General features: G+C 39.7%; 1 protein-coding gene across 3 annotated transcripts in view; it reads right to left on the bottom strand.

Annotated features, from left to right (window-relative positions):
• HNRNPM (heterogeneous nuclear ribonucleoprotein M) overlaps positions 1-22,609 on the bottom strand; it is a 59,678-nt gene that overhangs the window by 28,318 nt on the left and 8,751 nt on the right. For 2 of the 3 annotated variants that reach the window (XM_038384495.1, XM_043502871.1), the window contains exons 2-5: positions 12,172-12,341; positions 1,776-1,828; positions 936-943; positions 762-855 (exon numbers count right to left, since the gene is read on the bottom strand). In XM_038384495.1, the coding sequence (XP_038240423.1) occupies positions 762-855; positions 936-943; positions 1,776-1,828; positions 12,172-12,341 (325 nt within the window). Of the gene's footprint in view, positions 1-761; positions 856-935; positions 944-1,775; positions 1,829-12,171; positions 12,342-22,609 lie in introns of those variants that run through there. The other variant, XM_038384497.2, reaches the window with a different exon arrangement.

Raw genomic sequence — 22,609 nt, 5'->3', positions numbered from 1 at the left:
AGTCAATCTGCGTAAGGGTGGAGATAGCATTTCTATGTATAGCTATCCAGGGGGCAGCTTGATTTCCTACCCCAAGAGTTAGTACTAATGTTGAAGCTACATTCCTATATCAGATGAATTTAATATCAAATGCAGTTTCAGGCTCTGCAATGCTAGAACTATACGATTGGCAAATAACTCAACTGAATATTAGTTATTGTACCAAAACTCTGAATATCTGTAGTATTACTTTCTAACTCTGAAATTATATTTAAAATGGCAGTAAGTCTCCAGTGACCTACAGGAACAGGCTTATTTGGTGTTCTGATCCACATGTTTTACAAACAAACATTTCCATAACATTCTCTGGAACAGAGTTATGGAAAGATTCAGAGGGGTTTAGTCAAGAAAAGTACACGTATGTCTTGCGAGTCAAAACACGGAAGTGTACTAGCAATAATGGCCACTTTTGCTTGGTATCTTTTTGTCAATCAGTTCTGATTTGTCACATTCAACACCCAGATTTTAAATTTGGCCAGCGCACACATGTTCCTTTTTACCTGAACTTCAGAACAATGCCTTAGGTTAAGTAAAGCATATACCTACAACTAGAAGTTTTGACAGCCCAGATCTTAGCTGGTAAACTGATTTCATATAGAGGTTTTAGTTTATTTTATGTAATATACTTTTGGTGATTTCATATCCAAATTAGCCAAGCATAAAGTTTATTAGATTAAGAACAAGCACTTTAAAAACCAAGACAGAGCAGATTTAAGTCTTACTTCTTTCACTTTCAGAGGTCTTCCACTGAGACTATGTTTGTTCAGAACCTCGGCAGCCTTCTTCATGCTTTCTTCCATCTTAAATTCAACAACACTGGAGGAGACAAGATAGATTATTAAGACGGTTGCTTGTAGTTTGACATTTCCCACCCCCATAACAACTGAAAAACTTACGCGCATCCCTTGATGAGGTGATTTCATGGACGAGGAACAAGGAGGGGAGGAGGGAAAGAGAGAGAAGAAAGTAAGTAAAGCACAAAATGCCAAAAGTTAACTTTAAAAAGATTTTAAATTAATTAAAAGCTACTTGGTTTATAATTTAAAAAAATAGTAAGAACAAAAAATACAAGCTTACCCAATATAACCTTCGTTACCTGGATTCCATAATACACTAACTCCTACACATTATCAGAATTGTACTGTAGTTTTTGAAGTTGTAATAAGCAAAACTAAGTCCAGGTTCTCCAAGAAAACACCACACACTTAACATTTCCTGTCAAAACCCTCACCATGTTCCTTCATCCTAAGTCCATAGCCTTTCAGTACACTTAAGTGAGTTCCTATTATGATTTTTCTAAAACATTCCTTCACTTAACGGAAAGTAGCTTGACACCTACTAAAGCTACGCATGTCTTAAGTTTAGACATTTGCCTTATATTAACTGGCATGGGACGTGTCATGTTTACAGAACCTGCTTTTGCACACTAAACTTATGAATTCAACAACTACAAATGACATTTTCAAAGACACGTTTTACGTTAACATACCACTGTAGATACTGCTAGGGTCCATGCATAATTCACTCATAGCCAACACCGACTGAGCACAATGCTGATACTCTCTGCACATCCCTTCCCACCTCCTCCCCATCCCACAAGGGGCTTTGGGCATTGCCTAGATATATAGCCACTATCCATACACACTACCTTCTTGATTTCATGCGGTTCCACGCCACCATACAATTACATTTGTCATGTAGTAAAATCCACAGAAGAAATTCTCTCAATCACTTACCCTTGACTTTCCTTCAGCGTCCATTAAGAGCTCCACGTATGTTACCTCACCAACTACAAATCAGATTCCAGACGACACATATACCAAGGGAGAAAAGCCAAGAAAACAATGGGAATTTAGAACAGTCAACAACCTTGTATGGAGCCTCTGCCTTATAAGAAAGCCCAGAAACACTCCATATTCTCTAAACCACCAAGCTGGACATTACAGGTGTGCAGTAAAGTCTTTAAAAAGTAATTAAACGGGTTCTTGGTTTTCCTCCACTCAAAAACAAGCTATTTCCACAATATCAGTTTCCTCAGCCTTTAATACTCAAATCACTTGTGGCAATCCAAATCCATGGGAAATTGTCTGCAATGATAGTTTTCCTTTTTCCACAGAAAGGATCAGATTTCTACTGGAGACTGACATAGTATGTAGCCTCTATCTAGATATTCCAGACATTAACCAGCTACAAGTTCATGTTTCACTCTGATTTCTACAAGGGGCAGCTAGAAGGGTCTCCAAAACCAAACATGTACAACTATTTAAGTGTCAGTGACTCAACTAGGTGTTTACTTGGGCTAGATTATTAACCTTCCAATTAAACTGAAGGAGACGGCGAACTTCGTTTTTGAGATCGGTTAGGTGTTTAAATTTGACAAACTTCAAGATAGTCTTCATTAGGAAAGTCGTTACAATTTTCATTCCCAAAACAAGTAATTAACTGAATGTTTAGAATCTGTAGCAAAGAGTACAATTTGTAGGAAAACTAAATCTGCATTTCTCCGCAAAAGATTAGGATTGCCAATTCATGATCACTATAAACCAGACTGTATACCTCCAAAATACCACTACCAAATTGGCTGCTGAGTTTGAAACAAATGGCATACAGAAGTATAGCTGAAGAAACCCATTTAGGCTTGCTTTTCTGGCTTATTTATATAAAAATGAATGTCCAAACAGTCTTTAAATTCCTAGCAAGACTACTTACAGATTAACTTTAAAATGAGGGACTTCCATGTAGAGTTTCAACTGTATTTGTTTACGTGGAGGCCTGTAGACTGTTCTAAGAATTGCTATTTAATAGAGGAAGATTGAACAAGAAATTCTAGTCTGTGTTGAAGTTCTAATGGTTTTCCCTCGACAGTGGATGCAATAGAGAAAAAGTTCAATTTCTTCTCCCACTTGAATGAGTGCCACTTTTATAAAGACAGGTTTCAGAGTAGCAGTCGTGTTAGCTTGTATTCGCAAAAAGAAAAGGAGTACTTGTGGCACCTTAGAGACTAACAAATTTATTTGAGCATAAGCTTTCATGAGCTACAGCTCACTTATAAAGGTATATGTTGAAGTATCTACTCAAATATCTAAATGTAGGGTTTTGAGATTCCTTTCCAGAAACAACTGCAAAGGAGACCTTAGTAGGATCTCTAAATCTTGAGAGGTGTTACTTCACCCTCTCCTTCATCTGGATTGATCAAAAACTAACAGGATCAGAAGTCAAAATTGAAAGGGAACTAAAAAAATATTTTAAATGAATACTGATCCATTATTGATTCTATGATAATGTTAGAAGTGTAGGGCTGGAAGGGACCTCAAGAGGTAATTTAGTCCAGCCTCTCCATGCTGAGGCAGAACCAAGTAACCTAGACCATCTCTCACAGGTGTTTGTCTAACCCTGTTCTTAAAAGCCTCCAATGAGAGGGATTCCACAACCTACTTGGAAGCCTATTCCATTTCTCAGATGTTCTTATCATTAGAAAGGATTTCCCAAAATTTAAGCTAAAGTTCCTTGCTGCAGATTGTGTTGTAACTTGAATGGACAAGAACAATTGATCACCATCCTCTTTATAAAAAAAAAAAAAAAAAAAAAAAAAAAAAAAAAAAAAAAAAAAAAAGGAGGACTTGTGGCACCTTAGAGACTAACAAATTTGAGCATAAGCATCCAATGAAGTGAGCTGTAGTTCACGAAAGCTTATGCTCAAATAAATTTGTTAGTCTAAGGTGTCACAAGTCTTCCTTTTCTTTTTGTGGATACAGACTAACACAGCTGCTACTCTGAAACCATCCTCTTTATAACAGCCCTGAAGATATTTGAAGACTTATCAGGTCTCCCCTTTAAACTGAAGATGTTTAGTCCTGAGAAAAGAAGACTAAAGACTAACCGATTTATGTGGGCATAAGCTTTTGTGGGTAAAAAAATCCACTTCATATGCAGATTTTTTTTTTTTAAACACATGAAAGCTTATTCTCAAATAAATCTGTTAGTCTTTAAGGTGTCACTGGACTCCTTGTTGTTTTTGTGGATACAGACTAACATGGCTACCCTTCTGATACTCATCTCTAGTTTGTTTGTTTAAACTTTCCTCAGAGGTCAGGTTTTCTAAACCTTTTATCATTTTTGTTGTTCTTCTCTGGACTCTATATTTTGTCCACATCTTCTTTAAAGTGTGGTGCCCGGAAGGAGACTCAGATGGAGTACTGTGGCCTCTCCGATGCCAAATAGAGCAGATTACCTCATGTCAATACACTCCAGAATTACATTAATTACTATGAACCTAGTAGAAACTTATAAACAAGTGTCTGTTTATAGCCAAGGTTCTAAGCTACATTACCATTCTCATCTTCAATATTTGGACCATCTCTGGAGACTACAGTTGCAACATTTGGATCCAAATAGCCAGGTCACTTAGATCAAGAGCACCGTAAACCTAGAGCTGAAGTCTCTATGGTCTACACCTCTGTACTGGGAGGGCAACCTCCACTTGCTTTGTGTACACACTAAGCACAGTCCTTGAGTGCTCCTGCCAATACAGCTAAAAAATAGCTTCCAACTACTTTGGGCATAAATATTCAGCATGACCAGGAAATTCCGAAAGCCATTTGTTTAAACAGCAGCAGCCAGAGTCCAACCACACTGTGTTTTTACAAGAATGCAAAATTTAATTTGACAATTTATGTAGTTTAAAAAAAAAAAAAAAAACTAATTCTCAGATAACCTGCACCACAGACAATCCATTTCACAAAGGCCAAAAGTTAAAGTCACAAGGTTAGAAATTGGTAGTGACCTAATGCTCTCAGCAGCACTATTGGTCCATTGGCAAGATATTGCTTTGCACTCTAAACGACTTATCAAATCAGCTGCAACTGATACATAATCTACACAAACTCCTCCAAACAAGCTTTTTTCCCTCGATCATAGGCTCAACAAAGTCAGAAGCTGATTTAACATTTGTCCCTGTAATCAGCCTAATGGCCTTTAAAGGAAGTTCTGACCTTTGAACCACAAAATTTACTGAAGCCTTCTCTTGTGGCTATATCATATCTTACAGAGAACCTTAAAGTTTGTACCAATTTTGCTCCGAGCTCTCAGTGTTCAAGTTTTATATATTCACATTTAAAAAGTCATCTGTATCAAAAATTACACTTAAAAAAAATCCTATTTGAGCCTCCTTCTAAGAGCAGCCAAATTTTAGAATAGGGACACCATGTGACAAGTGACATGCTAGCCCAACATCCAAGTTAGCAAGTCCAGATTACAGAAGAAATGTGAGAGGTGCATTCTGCACTTAGTAAGTAATGGGATATGGTCCAGGTGACGTTCTTACAGGAGAAACTATGGTTTATATGAGATGGCATAAAAAAAATCCGGTTCCTAGAACCTGAAAGGTAAAGAAAAGGCCCCCTTAGACCCATTCTAGATGCAAAACTAAGCAATATTTTTGTTAACATGAAGTCTGTTTATTAGACGAGCAGACAGGCATCAGGGATAAAAGAATTACTGGCTAGTGAGTAGCAGGCAAGTACCACTTGCAAAGTACACTAGGAGAGTGAGAGGTCAGTCACAGAAGTATTTTTACCACATATCGGCACACCATTTCCTGCTCCAAGAACTGTATTTCCTTTTCCCTTGTTGGGAGTGGGTGAAGAGAAAAAGGAAAGGCAAAAAAAAAAAAAAAAAAAAAAAAACACTATTATAAGGGAAGGAAGGGTCACAATTCTCTCCTGTGCCAGTAGCCAGAAAGTCAGACTGCACTAGGCCACCAACACAGAATGGTACATGAACCTTGATGTGGAACCTGCCCTTTCAGCTACTGTACAGAGGCAATGCTATCTGATCAGTGTTTTTCTGCCTGAATGGTAGACTAATATACTATGGGACCTGGCAGAAGGTTGTTTGGTTTTTTTTGGTTTATTTTAATCTTTGTTAGAACCTCTTAAAAAAAAACACACAAAGTTGTTCACATAGGAAAGAACCACTGCATGCACGACTACCGAGTTAAGAAATATCATACAGGTACCAGATAAGGATATGCAAGGGTTACTAAAGCTTAAGGACTAGTACCAGGGGATAACAACCTACACTTTCAAAAAGTATGAGCTCAGTGATCTAACAATCTACATATATTTCTACTACCCCTCTGTTTGGTACTTGAAAGACTTTACTTGGAGTAAGAGAATCTCTTTTGAATACCGTATTTTGAAGAAAAGCTGGGAAGCTCAATGAAAGGAACTAAAGTGTTATGAAAATGCAAAATATCAAAGTTGGAAGAAAGAATTGTTATTACAGCAACTGAAAATACATGCCCCAGGAATTCTGCATTGTAACAAGTTTAGTGAGTATGTGGGTATTTGCTATAGTCATTTTTGGCAGAATTTAATTTATTTGAAGTTAGTTTCCAAGTTGCAAAGTTCTTCCATGTAGGAAATTACAAGTTTAGTCTACAGAGAGACTAGCTCAGAGGCATGAACTGACAATCATCTTGGATTCATCTGAAAGGACATGTGATATGAAGTTTAAAAATATTAAAGATTTAAGTTAGGGCACAATATCCAAGTTTGTTTGTTATAAGTTTTCAACATAAGAGTTTGGAAAGGAAGGGAGAAAACCTTATTAAACATGAAATAACAGGAGAACTAATAGGTCTGTTCCATCTCCCTGCCAATAAAGGATTATTACCTACTGTACATTTGTGTTTTGTTTGGAAAGAAGTAGTCTGGGGGAGAAGGAAGAGGATGCATAGTCATTTTTATTTTAAAGTCAATTGAAGATTTTATTAAACAAGTGTGTTCATTCATTTGAATTTTGCCATAGAAGACGATCATGGCAATTTAAGTTTCCACAAAATTTGGCCCTTCCTACAAGATGATGGCTCAGAAATAACCATTAAAGCACAAAGCCTGCTCTGAGCAAAATGGGTGCAGTTCTCAAAAAAAAAAAAAAAAAAAAAAAAAAGGAGATTTCATCTTCCTTTTCCTTTTTTTAAAAATCTGTCCACTATTCTATATAAATCCAAACTTTAATAAGAAAACTAAGTTTTCTTATTACATTTGACTCATAACGAGTCCCATTATAAAAACAACCCTCATCTCACTATGGTTTGATTTAAGATTTCATTGAAGCTCTTTTTAAACAGATGCCATAAATGGATATTAATTAAGACTTCCAAGATATACATGCACACTACAAAACAGTGATTAATTGGAAATCATAATGCAAACTACATATGGAGTTAAAGCAGGGCTAAAAATCATATTATACTTTACTTACTTACTGATTGAATGCTGTCTCCAGGCTTGGTAATGAATTTTTTTCTTTGATTTCTGAAGTTTAAAAATGGTCACTTTTGTACAGAAAGCCTTTAAGAAGTGTTGTTTTAAGACACATTTGCCTTTTGCAGGGTCTTCCTAACAAGTTTTGCTAGATCTCAACCATTAATTTTTAGACTATTCCAGACATATGCAATATAGTAAGAGCTGAAATAAGGTGTTATTTCAGGAACTGATTACCAAATGTCATGGTCTGAAGCAGGCCGACAAGAGAAGTTAGAATTATATATTCCAGAGGCACTGCTTTTATAAAAGGTTGATATCTAATCCACCCAAGCCCTAACGGTTGTTTAGCAAACCTGAAAACGAGAACCTTGGTTATACTTGGTTCATTTTTCAGCCATGAAGGTTAAAAAGGTTTAGAAAACTTTATATGGAAGCCTAGATCATGGAGCATATCCTTACCAGAAAATTTGTCAACTATAACCATGATATGACCAACAGTTAAATCAGATCCCCATTTAATAAGCTTCCAAGTAATCAATACCATAGCTTTTGATACCATTCAGAAGCAAATCAGTTTGGCCATATCTGAGATTGTTTATAGAGTTCCAACAGAGAAGTGCAAGTATTGCTCAAGCAGTTGCTAGATGGTGCTCAAAGCTTTTCATTCTCCCCCAGTTTCATACGAAAAGCTTTGAGCATCAGATAAAGGAAAGGTGAAATGTGTTACCATAAAAAGATTCATTGACTGAGAATCAGCATTGCCAAATACATTCAGTAATAAAAATTAGAAATAATAAAAAAAAAAGACACTGAAAGCAGCACCCCTAACACCTTCATGATGGAAGTACACTAAAACTGGTACTGTGCTGAATTAAACTGTGTCCTTAACTTGTGATTTCCTTGATTTTTAGGAGGAAAAGAAAAGGAGTACTTGTGGCACCTTAGAGACTAACAAATTTATTAGAGCATAAGCTTTCGTGAGCGACAGCTCACTTCATCGGATGCATTTGGTGGAAATTTGTTTTCCACCAAATGCATCCGATGAAGTGAGCTGTCGCTCACGAAAGCTTATGCTCTAATAAATTTATTCGTCTAAGGTGCCACAAGTCGTCCTTTTCTTTTTGCGAATCCAGACTAACACGGCTGCTACTCTGAAACCTTGATTTTTAGGGTTTGTGATGCAACACTTATGCAAACTTATTTCTCAAGTTATGAGGGCATTTTATGTCTTTTGAACTGCTTTAAATTCCTGGAGCTAGCTATCCCAAAACTGTATTTAATAGTGTAATGAGAGTTACTATGGCTACAGGTGTGCTACATGAACCTTTACTGCATGGCAATCCGGACTATACATCTACAGAGCTCCAGGTTCCACAAATTTATTATCTATGTGGACCCTGCCCCTGCACACTACAAGTCCCCTAGCGTGCAATGACCACAGTATGTTAAAGGGGTATAGAGTATGATGTTACAGCCAAGATGCTGGTTTCCAAGGTTAACTGATGAAAATACATTTTAGAATATGGATTTATTTCAACAAAAGGATAGATAGGAGTTAAAAACAGGCTAGAGTTTAAAAATTAATAAGTTGTTTTAAATAAAGGAGAGAACAAGACATGGGCCTACCAACCAGACTGGTGTGTGTGTGGTAGGCACTCTATGGCAGAACCTCCAATAGTGATTAGGGCTTGTGTGTGCTACTGTAATACAAATGTTTAACAGGAAGTGAAACTCAGAGCACACAAAATTGAGACCAGTGTACACAATTCGAGATGTTAAAAAACCACACACAAAAAACACCACACACACCACCCACAAACCTGGGGCATGAGCGACATCAGTACATACTGAGTCAGCAAAAGAAAAGTCAACAAGAGTATCTGAAGAGTTGATGGGGTGAGTGGGGAGACTGTTTAAACAATGAAGTTTGTGTATGTTCACTCTTGGAAATTTATGCATGTTTGCTCATCTACATAGATCTATTGAATACATCGTATCAAGAAACAGTTTTACATATTGCTTCTCTTCCTACCCCGAATACAAATTCAGCGTGTTATTTCTTGCAATTAGGAAAAAAGATGCAGTGAGGGTTACTGGAGATGTAGTCAATGATTCATAACCATTATCTACTGCAGTCTTAAATAGGACTTGAGGGTACTTCCAATTACAGCTCTTGCCAGTTTGCTTCTTCAACAGCTAGTTATTTTCTCTTAAGTTCTTATTAACATATTGTGGCTCCATCTCGCAATTGAGGGTACTAGCCAACTACTTCCTCCCAGGGAAACTATTAGAACATTTAGTATTTTAGTAGAATCAGATCAAATACTTCATGTGAAAGTGAGTTAAATATGTTGCATGTCATCACACCCCAGATGAGAAAGTTAGTAACCTGAACTGCTAACAGTTCTGAGCCACTAACTGCTCTGAAATATCAGATGAAAAGGGAAACTACATTAGCTTTTCTCTCCCACTTTTTCATTTGTTTGGTGGACAGGATAGAGAGCTATTTGGCATTCAACCTTTTTCACTTTTAGACTTCACATACATACTAAACTGGCATTTCAGTAAAAGCGATATGTAGCCTCACTCATCTGCAGAACCTTTTTACCAATGTACAATGACACTGACATCGATTTAGTTCAACAGAGTTTGTTAACCAATACAAGGGAGTTTCAAACAAGAACATCTGTGAGCTTTATTAAAAATGGTGATACTGCACACCTGTAATTCTAAGTTTCACCAACAAACAATACACTGAAATGACTGAACCAAGGCATCACTCTTCAGAGCAATATGCCACCTTTTAAAGATTTCAGATGTACACATCTGAAAACCAAATTTGGAGAGATGAGCAGACCTCAAAGCTCGTGTCTCCTAAACCATACTTACTGGCACAAAACAGCTGATTGAGGTGAATTGCTTCTACGTTCAGCAACCTGCTATGCCATTGTTGTGAATAGCTTTAAAATCTTCTACATGATTGCTGAGTGATGGACAGTGAAAACATCACCTACATTTTATCCTTTATGTTCAAAGCTGTTTCACATGCTTCCAAAACATTACATTTGGGCCTGTAATTCTTACACATACAGCCCAAGAGTTCTAACAGAATTTTCAAAGCCACATTCCTGGTTCTTGGAACTACTACGCCTTGCATCAAGAAATACTAATTCAGCAAGTTCAAGCACAGCACAAGAACACCAATTTGGGTAAAATCAATGACTAGTTAGAATGGATCCCAACTACACAGCAAATCTAAACTGTTAAATATGTTTGAGCAGTCCCAAAAACCAAGAACAATGCATCTGGATATTTAACATGACAAGCCCTGCAGACAGAATGAAGAGGTTTCACTGATCCCCTAGGAGCATTTGCAGGAATGAGTAGCTGAACAGCAAGGCAGGAAACAATCTCACATCGGACTTTTCCATCCACGTGAACTGGAGAAAAACCACAAGACACTTGGAACGGAATTCAACGTAGTACTTAAAGACATCTACACATAGAGATACTCCTGTTACCCAGTGTTTCTTGCACATCCAAGAAAAATTATAATAGAGTTCTAAAACATAGGATCATTCATAATTAATGTAACAATGCTACAGGCAGGCAAAGGCAACTGAAAGGAGAGATATAACTAAGATTACAGATAGTAGTTCAGTTGTTAGAGTCAGGTACCACTATTTTATGGTTTCATGTCAAGACATTTAATTATGAATGTTCCCCATGGCCTACAATCCTTAAGATTTAGTTATATGCATTCAATTCCAGTTTTCCTCCAAAGAAAAAAAACATTTAAGAACCCTTTGGAAATTTGTGTTCTCTTTCATTTAGGCCACAGCCTGTGAGCACATTACCTAACATTCCTTACCTAGTTTATGCCACATTGGTTACTAATTTGCAAGACATATCAATTTATGGATCATTCTCTTGCTATGTATTTAAGAAGTGACCTACAAGAGAGAATGATCTGTATGCTTTTACGCATCTTTAAAAAATTGGAGACCTCTAAATCATAAGTAGGGAGCCCCTACTGTACTACATTAGAAATTCAGATCTTGACTTCTCTGCTTTTCTAGGAAGACTGGAAACGAGTAAGTCCAATATCAATAAAAGCAAACAAGTAAAACTTGAGTGGAAGCATTTTAGAATATTGGCCAAAGTTCAAAGTAATTCTGATTTTTTTCACCTTTGAGGAGGTAAGAATGCTGACTATCAATGAGAGAATTCTGAAATACACAAATCAGTCCATTCAGTATGAAAAAAGGTTTTGGGAGGGGGTGAAAAAGGGGAAGTGTGACATGAACATTTTTTCACGGCCTCCTTTAAATGTAATGCAGCAAATGCTGAGGCACAAACAAATTTTTCTTCCTTTGCAGGTCACCCTTAAATACATTTAAGTTCTCCTGAATATTGTACAACAATACAGATATTATCTAAAACACAAGTCAGACTATTAAATTTCAATTCTAGGACACAACTACATATACTAAATCAGCAGTAGATGGACAACCTACATTACCCAAAAACATTACATGCTTCAGAGCATGTTATAGTATCTCAAAAACAAGTCCTGATGTAGGAAGTCTGACGTTTTCCATGAGACAATGGCACCTTTCACGCTTTGATGAAGCACTATTAACCACACGCCAACATGCCTACACAGGAACTATCCTGTGTGGAAAGCTGCCTAAGAATAGATATCATGCAACACCAAAAAGGCTTTAATCTAGACCCATTACAAAACTCATGTCACCAATACTATCCAGATCATCATCAACTAATAAATTAAAATTTTCGGAACAAAGTCAGCCACGATTAAGATGACAGACACCACTCTGCCACCCAAAGCATTCATTACCTTTCTCTTTGACCAGGTCTTTGAGAGATTGCCACTTCACATCAAATGGAATATTTGTAATAAAAGCTCGATATCTTTTAGCAGGGTTGGCATATGGTTCAAAACGATTTCCCCCTCTTTTGACACTTTTCTCTTTTCTTTTTTCATTCTGACTTGGTCGTTCACCTTCACTGCAAGAAAAATACAAGTATTCAAACATCATATTAACAATTACAGCATTAGATGAAGTCAGTACATTATACCTTTAAATACATAAGGAAACAGTTCATGCACATACATCACTATGTTGCTTGAGACTATAGCAATTAGTAACTAATATTAACTTCAGTTCAGAAGTTTTGGTTTAATGATAAAAGTATGACTTGCAGGTTCTCATTAACATTAATTACTGAACACCTGCAGCAGCTCAGATCAGTAGGTCCCAGAGGTTGTGAACCGTCTACCCCCTGGCCACACATACCTAACCTAATGGCTCTCTTTTCCCAAGTTGGGACATAATTAAAGGTGACCCACCCTCCACAAACAAAACAAAGAAAAAAAAAACCACACACACATACCCATCTGGATTTGCAACCATTTTATGATGTATTTAGTACAGCTGGGTAGAAATTCTGCCAAAAAAGCTTTTTTCAGGACTCCTAAACTATTTGGCAAATTCAGTCAGAACTCAAATAGTTTCAGCCAAAAATACTTCATATAGAAACATTTTGACTCTCTTTCAAATCAGCATTTCGTTTTCAAATTTGGTCAATTTTTAAAAACAAAAGGTGAAAACACCACCAGAAAATGGCAAGTTGAAACGAGATTGTTTTTGTAACTTCAAAATGAATTTGTGTTTTGTTTGAGGAGATTTAAAACAAAAACAAAAAAAACCACCACTGTTTTGGTTTGAATCAAACTGGTTTATTTTTGTTTTTTTTTTAAATTTTGATTCACCTGCCGAACTGAAAAGTCTTATTTGTTCAGCTCTAATTTAGAGTGAGCCTGAAAGAAAAATTTCTCACCAACAGCAGTATTTTTAAAAAATTGAAAGTTTAATTTTTATCTGTCCTGGAAGAGTTCATGGGCATCTGGAGAGTCAGGTATGAAGAAAGTGATTTTTATTCACTCTTTAAAACTATTTTTAACATTACTCCTGAGGGAATTCTGCACCACTGCATGTACCCAGAATTGATGTCCCCAGCAGATTTCTTTGCTTCCCCTCAGAAAAATGACTGACAGGGAAGCAAAGGAAAGTTGCAAGAGCAATCATGCACCATTTCCTAGCAGCGCAGGTACATCATTTCAGGCAGCCAGTGGAGAGGTAAATCATGATGGGGCTGGAGACACCCCAGCCAGTGGCTCCTATCCTGAGCTGGGATCAGCAGCTAGTCACGGCTGGGCTGAGGCAGGAGAGGACGGAACTTCCTCTTTCCCTGCAAGGAGTTGCTGTGGCTATATCAGATCCACCGGCAGAAACCACCAGCTGCAAGAAGCTCAGCATCCTCCCCTGGCTTCCTGCCCACATCGCTCTTCAACTTGGGGGGGGGGGGGGAAGCAGCACAGACCCAGGCACAACCTGGGCCACCCTCCTGCTGGGGGGGAGGCGCACCTATACTGCAGCCCTTGCCCCCCCCACAATGGGGGCAGGGAACACCTCTCCCCCCCAGCCCAGATGCTGCTGTGAGGAGTCCTCTCTCCTCACCATGGCCCCAGAGCACCCTCCTGCATCCCAAACCCCTCATCCCCAGCCTCATCCTAGAGCCCACACCCCCAGCCAGAGACCTAACCCCCTGTACCCCAACCCTGCCCCAGTTTCAAGACCCCTCCAACAAGCATTCCTCAGCCTCACCTCCACCACATGAATTTTGTTATGTGCACCAATATAAAGGTGATGTGTCTCATCACCTCCATATTGATAGACAAAATTCATTCTGCACATGGGTGGGAAAAATTAGAGGGAACACTGCTCCGGACCTCCACCCAGACCCCCACCCCGGCAGCCAGACCACCCCATACTGAAACACGCTGCACTCAAACCTGCTACCTTGATGCCTTACCCTCTGCACCACCCTGAGCCTCACATCCAGACCCTCATACCCCTGACCACCAACAAGCTGCACCCAACCCCGCTCTCAGCATCCAGACCCCCCCCTTCTCCCCCCCGACCCCTCCACTGAGCCCCAACCATCTTCACCTTAGTAGCTTGTTAACTTTTGCACTCCCATTCCCGGGGCTACTGCAGAGCAAAGGTTGTGTACTGTAACTCTTCCTTTCTTGGTTTTCAGAGGTTTAAGTCTAGCTGCTCTCCTCATTCTACAAGAGCAGGAGGCACCACTGGCCAATCTTAACTGTACTTAAGTTTGGGGGCACTTAATTCCCTGGTTTGTTTTTTTTAATAAAGGGATTTTTCAGTACACCCCATCCCTACAACACACAATTGCCCTGCTCTCCCCCTCCACTCCCACTAGCTCCTTGAAACTGATTAGCATGGGTACAAAATGCACTGGCTGAATGTTAGTCCCTTTACTGTCCCTGCATCATCTCCTTATCCATTGTTCTGCATGTCCAGCATACGCTGGTTCTGCCTCTTCCCCAAGCAGTCATTGGCATGACACCCACAGGTTGAAGAGCAGGATAGAGGATGCAGGACAGTGTAAGGAATAGCATGGAGTTGAAGACTTTTTTGAAGGGAGGAAAATAGGTATAATCTGCCTCCAATACCCCCTCCTTTCCACTCCACTTCCAAAAACCCACTAATCAGGAACACCTTGGCCAAGTGACCCTACAACTTGCTTTTTTTTTTTTTTTTTTATTACTTATTTCTGTTGTTCGGGATGATTATGTTACCCTGATTGCTTACTAGAGTCTTTAGAGAGACAAGGTGGGTGAGGTAATATCTTTTATTGGACCAACTTGTTGGTGAGAGACAAGATTTCAAGCTTACACAGGGACCTGTAGAAGAGCTCTGTCTAAGCTGGAAAACTTGTCTCTCCCACCAGCAGAGATTAGTCCAATAACCTCTGTTATCTGATATTATCTCACCCACCTTGTCTCTCTAATATCCTGCAACCAATATGGTTACAACAACACTGCGTACTAGAGTCTAGTCTAATTAATGCGAATTTCCTTGACAATACTACTAAAGTAAAATTGGAGTCCGCATGAAGATTTTAGAGCGCTTACAGTAGTCCACCTCGAAACAGAAAGTAACACTTAAAAAAAAAAACTACAGCAGAGGCAGCTCCGCTATAATAGCTATTATAAAGTAAGCCTGAAGCTGGCATTTTTCTGGTAAACTAGGTGAGCATTTAGGCCTAAAATTCACCCTCCATGCTATATTAACATAAGGCCAATTGCCACTGATCACCAAGTGTTAGTTCAAAAAGTCATTTAAGTGAAAAGGACATCAATTTAAGAAGTCACTCCAATGTGAAAATGTGTAGTAATTCTGGATGCAAGTAGGAGGATGAGATTTTTTTTTTCCAGTCTATTTTGTGCATTTGACAGCAGCGTTCAAAGAGAAAATGGAAAGAAAGAAAACAAGTTGTGAACTACAGAAATTGGTAAAAAAGACTCACATGTATCTTCCATAAATTTTAATTCTAAAATTGAGTAATTTGTCCCTTTAAGCACCCAGGATTAAAGGTTTGTACAGGTAATTCTAGCTTTTTCTCCCACAGGCGTGAACTTGATGAAGTCTCCAATATATACTATTCTTTCCATAGGACCCCCATTTCATTTGGTGCACAGGTTGGATGTTGTGCAATGAAACAAACAAGTAATGTCCACATTGAGCAGACCCCTCATTTTCACTACATGCACTCTAATACTATGCTCTCCAATCCAGTTCTGCTCAGTTTCACTGGTGTATATCAGAAGTAAAATAATTTCAATACATTTCCTCCATTTACAATTTTAACTGCAAGTGAGGCATAGATCCACAGGACTCCTTTCAATTGCTGCACACTGTCTAGTCTCCGTACCTAATCAGGCAGGAGTACTGTAGAAATGAGGGTTGGAAGAGATTAAACAGAGTTATGGAAGAAATCTTATTTTCTCTTTAGTGTTTGTGCTTGACTAAAAAGCGTAGTTTGAGATGTGTGTGTGTGTGTGTCTCAGAATACTTTCCACTAACAACTTTAGAAGGAGGTTTGGCCTCATTAAGGATTGCAATTTAGCTTCAAAGTAGTATTCTCTTTTAAACTTTGGCTAGGGCTCAAAACTTTCTTTTGGACACCACATTCCTACTTTGTATGAAAAAGCTTTGAGTGTTCGCCACAAGCTGGAACATCAGTTGCAGTTTTTAAAAACCATGAGTGCTCAATTTTAGATGACATAGCTACTGCTTCATCAGCTCCTCAGCCACTCTCCAAACACTAGACCAGGTACCTTTCATTCCCCGCCCCCCCCATTACACGCAAATCCAGTTTGTACATATAAAAACTTAAGAGCTTCAGTTTTACAGCTGCAAGGCTTCATTTGCTAAGACAAATCCTAGTACCTGTGACTGCAAACATTCCTCCTCCCCTCAGAGTAAGGGTACGTCTACAGTTCAAGTCTGAGGTATAAACTGCAACTTGATGCATCTGTTAGCCAATGAAGCTAGCTCACTAAAAATATAGGAGCAGCGGCTAGTCCTGCCTGCCACGATGGCTACACTGGTATTTTTAGCGTGACAGCTTGATCAGAACTAACATAGAAATGTCTCCTCAAGGTGGAATTTATATCTCAAGATTAAAGGTGTAGTTATACCCATAGGCCTTGTCTACACTACAGAGGTTTTCATGACAAAAAAAAAAAAGTCAGCTTTTGTTGACAAAACAGTGGAGGTGTACACACTACAATGCTCCTTCTGCCGACAAACCTCTCCTGCTTTGCTGAGAAAATAAAAGCACCTCAACGAGAGGCATAGAACTTTTTGCAGCAAAGTTATATTGACAAAGTGTCAGTGTAGACACCATGCTTGGTTAATGTCACTGTAAATGGTCTCCAGGAGGTGTCCCACAATGCTCATCCTGGACTCTCTAGTCAACAGTTCAAACTCCACTGCCCTGCACCAAGGTACACAGGCTTCTGCCTCTCCCCCTTTAAAGGCCCAGGAATTTTTGAAATTCCACTTCTGTTTATTTGACATGGACAGCTCACATCGCATCTTCCCAGATGACCATGGCAGCTCCACGTAGCAAATAAATACTCTCACACTTGGAGCACACTTGTGTTGTTGGATCTGCTGTCACAGTGGGGAGAGGAAGCTATCTGGTCCCAGCTTCACTCCACCTGTAGGAACTTCAACACGTACAGGCAGATTTCTCGAGGCATGTTGGATACAGGCTACGAACGGGACATACATCAGTGCCGTCCGAAGATAAAGGAGCTGAGGCAAGCATACCAGAAGGCAAGGGAGTCAAACCATCGTTCTGGTGCTGTGCCAAAGACTTGCCGCTTCTTTAAGGAGTTGAATGCCATTCTCAGCAGCGACCCCACGTCCACCGTTAAGAGGACCACGAATACTTCGGCAGGGCTGGAGACAGCGAACAGCAGACTCAATCCCAAGGACATAGAGGTCGAGTTGAAGGATGATGTGGAGCATGACAGGCTCATCCGGTGGCGTGGCAAGTCAGGACCCCTTATCAACTCTGGAGGGGTTTAGCCAATCCCAGCAGTCTCTCTCTGGTGTCCATGATGCATGAGAGAAGAGCCCTGGTAAGTGATCTTTTTTAATTGATTCCACTTGGTTACATGACATAGAGCTGTCCTTTGCTTTGTATATTCTAAAAGTGGGTGAAGGGATAGAAATGTACAAGACTAGCTGTGTTTGCATGTGCTTCACATTCCCCTGTGCAACTAAACAGTGTGTTAATGCACACATTTCACAGGAATCCTCCAGAGAGAGAGATCTCTAGGAAACACTTTCCTGGAGGTACCCACCAATCCTCTGCCAAAAAGTCCTTAGCAGAGCTGCTTTGTTCCTTCCTCTGTTGTAGGAAACTTTCCCATGCCAATCAGCAGTCATTTGTACAGGTACCAAAGCAGTACTCAGGTGAGCAGCACAGGAACCTGGTCCGAAGCCACACACACACACACGCAGGAGATGCATCCTTACTTACCCTCAGGAGTGACATATTAGTTTCAATGACCCCTGCCTGTGGCAAATCATGGCAAAATTTACAATATTGACCCTAGTTGCCTGTTGTGATCTTAAAAAAAACCCTCAAAATCCTTTGCCCCCTCTTCAGTGCCTGCTTCCCTCCCATGCCCAAACTCACCATGTTTAGGGTGTTCACCAAGCTGTGTGCTTGCCAAAGGACAGAGAGAAACTGATGTTAAAAAAGAAAAAGGGGGTGCATTTTATTATAACAATTCAATGGTCCATACACTAACCATTATGATTCAGTTTATTGTGCTTCTGCAGATGTGGCCTTTAGGGCCTCCCCTACGCACCAGTGGAGCGCCTCTGCCAGATAAGGAAGCGACCAAGGAGGACGTGTTTCAAGAGGTGCTCTAATCCTCAGAAGGCGAAAAACAAGAACGCAGGGCATGGAGAGAGACTTTAAAAAAAAATTATAAAATAGACAAGCAGAACAGAGAAGAGCCAGGAGCGAATTTTAATAGGCCATGAGCAGATGATAAAAGTGATGGAAGAGCAAAAGGAGATGTTGAAGTCCCTAATCATGCTGCAGGCTGAATTTATGTGTGCTCAGTCCCCCTGCAGCCAATACAGAACTGCTTTCCATGCCCTCCCCAAATTCCTTGCAACTTCCTGGGCTCTCTCGGTACCCCATTCATTCCACCCCTTCAGACCTCTTCCAAAATAATAGCTGGACTTACACAAAGCTATAAGAGCCTACACTGCCCTTCACAGTTACCCCTCTTCCCCAAAGTCGTGTGAGAGTGTGAGATGTTACTGAGAATCTGTAACTGTATAGATCGCTGTTGCAACCATTGGTATATATTTGCAGCAAATATTCTACAAAGGCTGTCATGTGAGGTGACTATGGGAAGGTTATGATTGGCTGGTTATAGTTATGCTATCTGTAGGTGTGTATCATTTTTGTAGTTGACATTATGAATACTGGTTCTATACTGTCTGTATTTCAAATTTATGCTATGCTTCTGGGTGACACCCCAGACAAGTTGGTGTCAGCTCTGCCTAGCCTGCTTGATGGCCCATTAAGGACCATCAGCTATTGAATTGACCCACTGAGGGAAGGCAGACACCTTGTGACTCAGCAAGGCATGCAGGGACCTGCCTATGACAAAACTCTAAGGTTTTTCTATGTCATGTGCTGGATAGCATGTCCTTGGGACAAAGAAAGCAAAGACTACATGGCAAGTTTCAGAGTAGCAGCCGTGTTAGTCTGTATTCGCAAAAAGAAAAGGAGTACTTGTGATTAGTCTCTAAGGTGCCACAAGTACTCCTTTTCTTTTTGCGACTACATGGCAAGAGACTATAAAAGGCTGATGCCTCATCTCTATCTTGTCTTCAATCCTGCTTCTTACCTCTGGAGGGATTTTGCTACAAATGGGAGCTCTAAACAAAGGACTGATGACCCATCCCAGCTGTGGATGTACTCCAGAGACTTGATTTGAACCTGCAGTTTATGCCATCATTGATACAAGCCTGAACTAAGAACTTTGCCATTACTGTATGTAATTGATTCCATTTAACCAATTCTTGCTCTTTTCTATATCTTTTTCCTTTTATGAATAAACCTTTTGATTCTAAAGGATTGGCAACAGCATGATTTGTGGGTAAGATCTCATTTGTTTATTGACCTGCGTTTGGTCCTTTGGGATCAAGATAACCTTTTCTCTTTTACTGGAGTATTGGTTTTCATAACCATTCATCCCCATAACGAGTAGCACTGGTGGCGATACTGGGAAACTGGAGTGTAAGGGAATTGCTTGTGTGACTTGTGGTTAGCCAGTGGGGTAAAACCAAAGTCTTCTCTGTTTGGCTGGTTTGGTTTGCCTTAGAGGTGGCAAAACCCCAGCCTTGGGCTGTAACTACCCTGCTTTAAGCAATTGGTCCTGAATTGGGCACTCTCAGTTGGGTCCCACCAGAACCAGCACTGTTACAATGTGTTAATTTGTATTTAATAAAAATATACTCTCTGAAAGATAACCAATCTTTGTCTCCTACACACAGTAGTTGGCACTAAAATCAATACACAGTGGCAATTTGATCATTTGCTGAGTACAAATCACGGTCAGGAATCAAAATTTTCATACAAGGTGGCATGTTAAAGCATTGCAGAGTGCTGAATAGAAAAACATCATAGAGCTCGTTGTCAAAAAGGTGCCTCAAAGCCTCCGTGATTCAAAAAGTCCCAGTATCTGGCTACTCAAAATCAACTCCAAGGCAAGCTGCATCTGCACACCACTCCAGAGCAAGCTTAACATAAGAATGGCCCTACTGGGTCAGATCAAAGGTCCATGGAGCCCAGTATCCCGTCTTCTGACAGTGGCCAGTGCCAGGGGCCCCAGAGGGAAAGAACAGAACAGGTAATCATCAAGTGAGCCATCTCCTGATGCTCATTCTCAGCCTCTGGCAAACAGAGGCTAGGGAAAAGGAGTACTTGTGGCACCTTAGAGACTAACAAATTTATTTGAGCATAAGCTTTCGTGAGCTACAGCTCACTTCATCGGATGCATTCATCGATGAAGTGAGCTGTAGCTCACGAAAGCTTATGCTCAAATAAATTTGTTAGTCTCTAAGGTGCCACAAGTACTCCTTTTCTTTTTGCAAATACAGACTAACATGGCTGCTACTCTGAAACCTGTCAGAGGCTAGGGACTCCATCTTTGCCCATACTGGCTAATAGCCATTGATGGACCTATCCTACATGATTTTACCTAGTTCTTTTTTGAACCCTGTTATGGTCTTGGCCTTCACAACATCCTCTGGCAAGGAGTTCCACAGATTGACCGTGCACTTGTGTGAAGAAATACTTTTAGTTTGTTTAAAACCTGCTGCCTATTAATTTCATTTGGTGACCCCTAGTTCTTGTGTTATGAGAAGTAGTAAACAACACTTCCTTATCTATATTCTCTACACCAGTCATGATTTTATAGGCCTCAATCATATCTCCCCTTACCCGTCTCTTTTCCAAGCTCAAAAGTCCCAGTATTATTAATCTTTCCTCATACAGAAGCCGTTCCATACCCCTAATAATTTTTGAGAGGTTCCACATATCTATTCAGGGGACACCATCATAGGGCCTAATCACATCAGCCACACTATCAGAGGCTCATTCACCTGCACATCTACCAATGTGATATATACCATCATGTGCCAGCAATGCCCCTCTGCCATGTACATTGGTCAAACTGGACAGTCTCTACGTAAAAGACTAAATGGACACAAATCAGACATCAAGAATTATAATGTTCAAAAACCAGTTGAAGAACACTTTAATCTCTCCGGTCACTCGATTACAGACCTAAAAGTGACAATACTTCAACAAAAAAAACTTCAAAAACAGACTCCAATGAGAGACTGCTGAGTTGGAATTAATTTGCAAACTGGATACAATCAAACTTAGGCTTGAATAGAGATGGAGTGGATGGGTCATTACACAAAGTAAAACTATTTCCCCAGGTTTATCCCCCCCCCCCCCCCAACCGTTCCTCAGACCTTCTTGTCAACTGCTGGAAATGGCCTACCTTGATCATCACTACAAAAGGTTTTTTCCCCCCTGCTCTCCTGCTGGTAATAGCTCAGCTTAAGTGATCACTCTGGTTACAGTGTGTGTGGTAATACCCATTGTTTCATGCTCTCTGTGTATATAAATCTCCCCACTGTATTTTCCAGTGAATGCATCTAATGAAGTGAGCTGTAGTTCACGAAAGCTTATGTGCAAATAAATTTGTTTCTAAGGTGCCACAAGTTCTTTTTGCTAATAATTGTTACCCTTTTCTGAATCTTTTCCAATTCCTATCTACCTTTTTTGAGATGGGGCGATCACATCTGCACACAGTATTCAAGATGTGGGCGTACCATGGATTTATATAGAGGTAACATGATATTTTCTTTCCTATTATCTATCCCTTTCTTAATTATTCCCAGCATTCTATTTGCTTTTTTGATTGCCGCTGCACATTGAGTGGATGTTTTCAGAGAATTATCCACAATGACTCCAAGATCTCTTTCTTGAGTGGTAACACCTAATTTAGACCCCATCATTTTATATGTATAGTTGGGATTATGCCTTCCAATGTGCATTACTTTGCATTTATCAACATTGAATTTCATCTGCCATTTTGTTGCCTAGTCACCCAGTTTTGAGAGCGCCTTTTGTAGCTCTTCGCAGTCTGCTGGGTCTTAACTATCTTTAGTAATTTTGTATCACCTGCAAATTTTGCCATCTCACTGTTTATCTCTTTTTCCCCAATCATTTATGAACATGTTGAATAGGATTAGTCCCAGAACAGACCCCAGGGGACACCACTATTT

The sequence above is a fragment of the Dermochelys coriacea genome, chromosome 25 (assembly GCF_009764565.3).
Source record: "Dermochelys coriacea isolate rDerCor1 chromosome 25, rDerCor1.pri.v4, whole genome shotgun sequence".
In the NCBI taxonomy this organism is placed as follows: domain Eukaryota; kingdom Metazoa; phylum Chordata; order Testudines; family Dermochelyidae; genus Dermochelys; species Dermochelys coriacea.
This window is presented reverse-complemented; position numbering and strand designations above follow the sequence as displayed.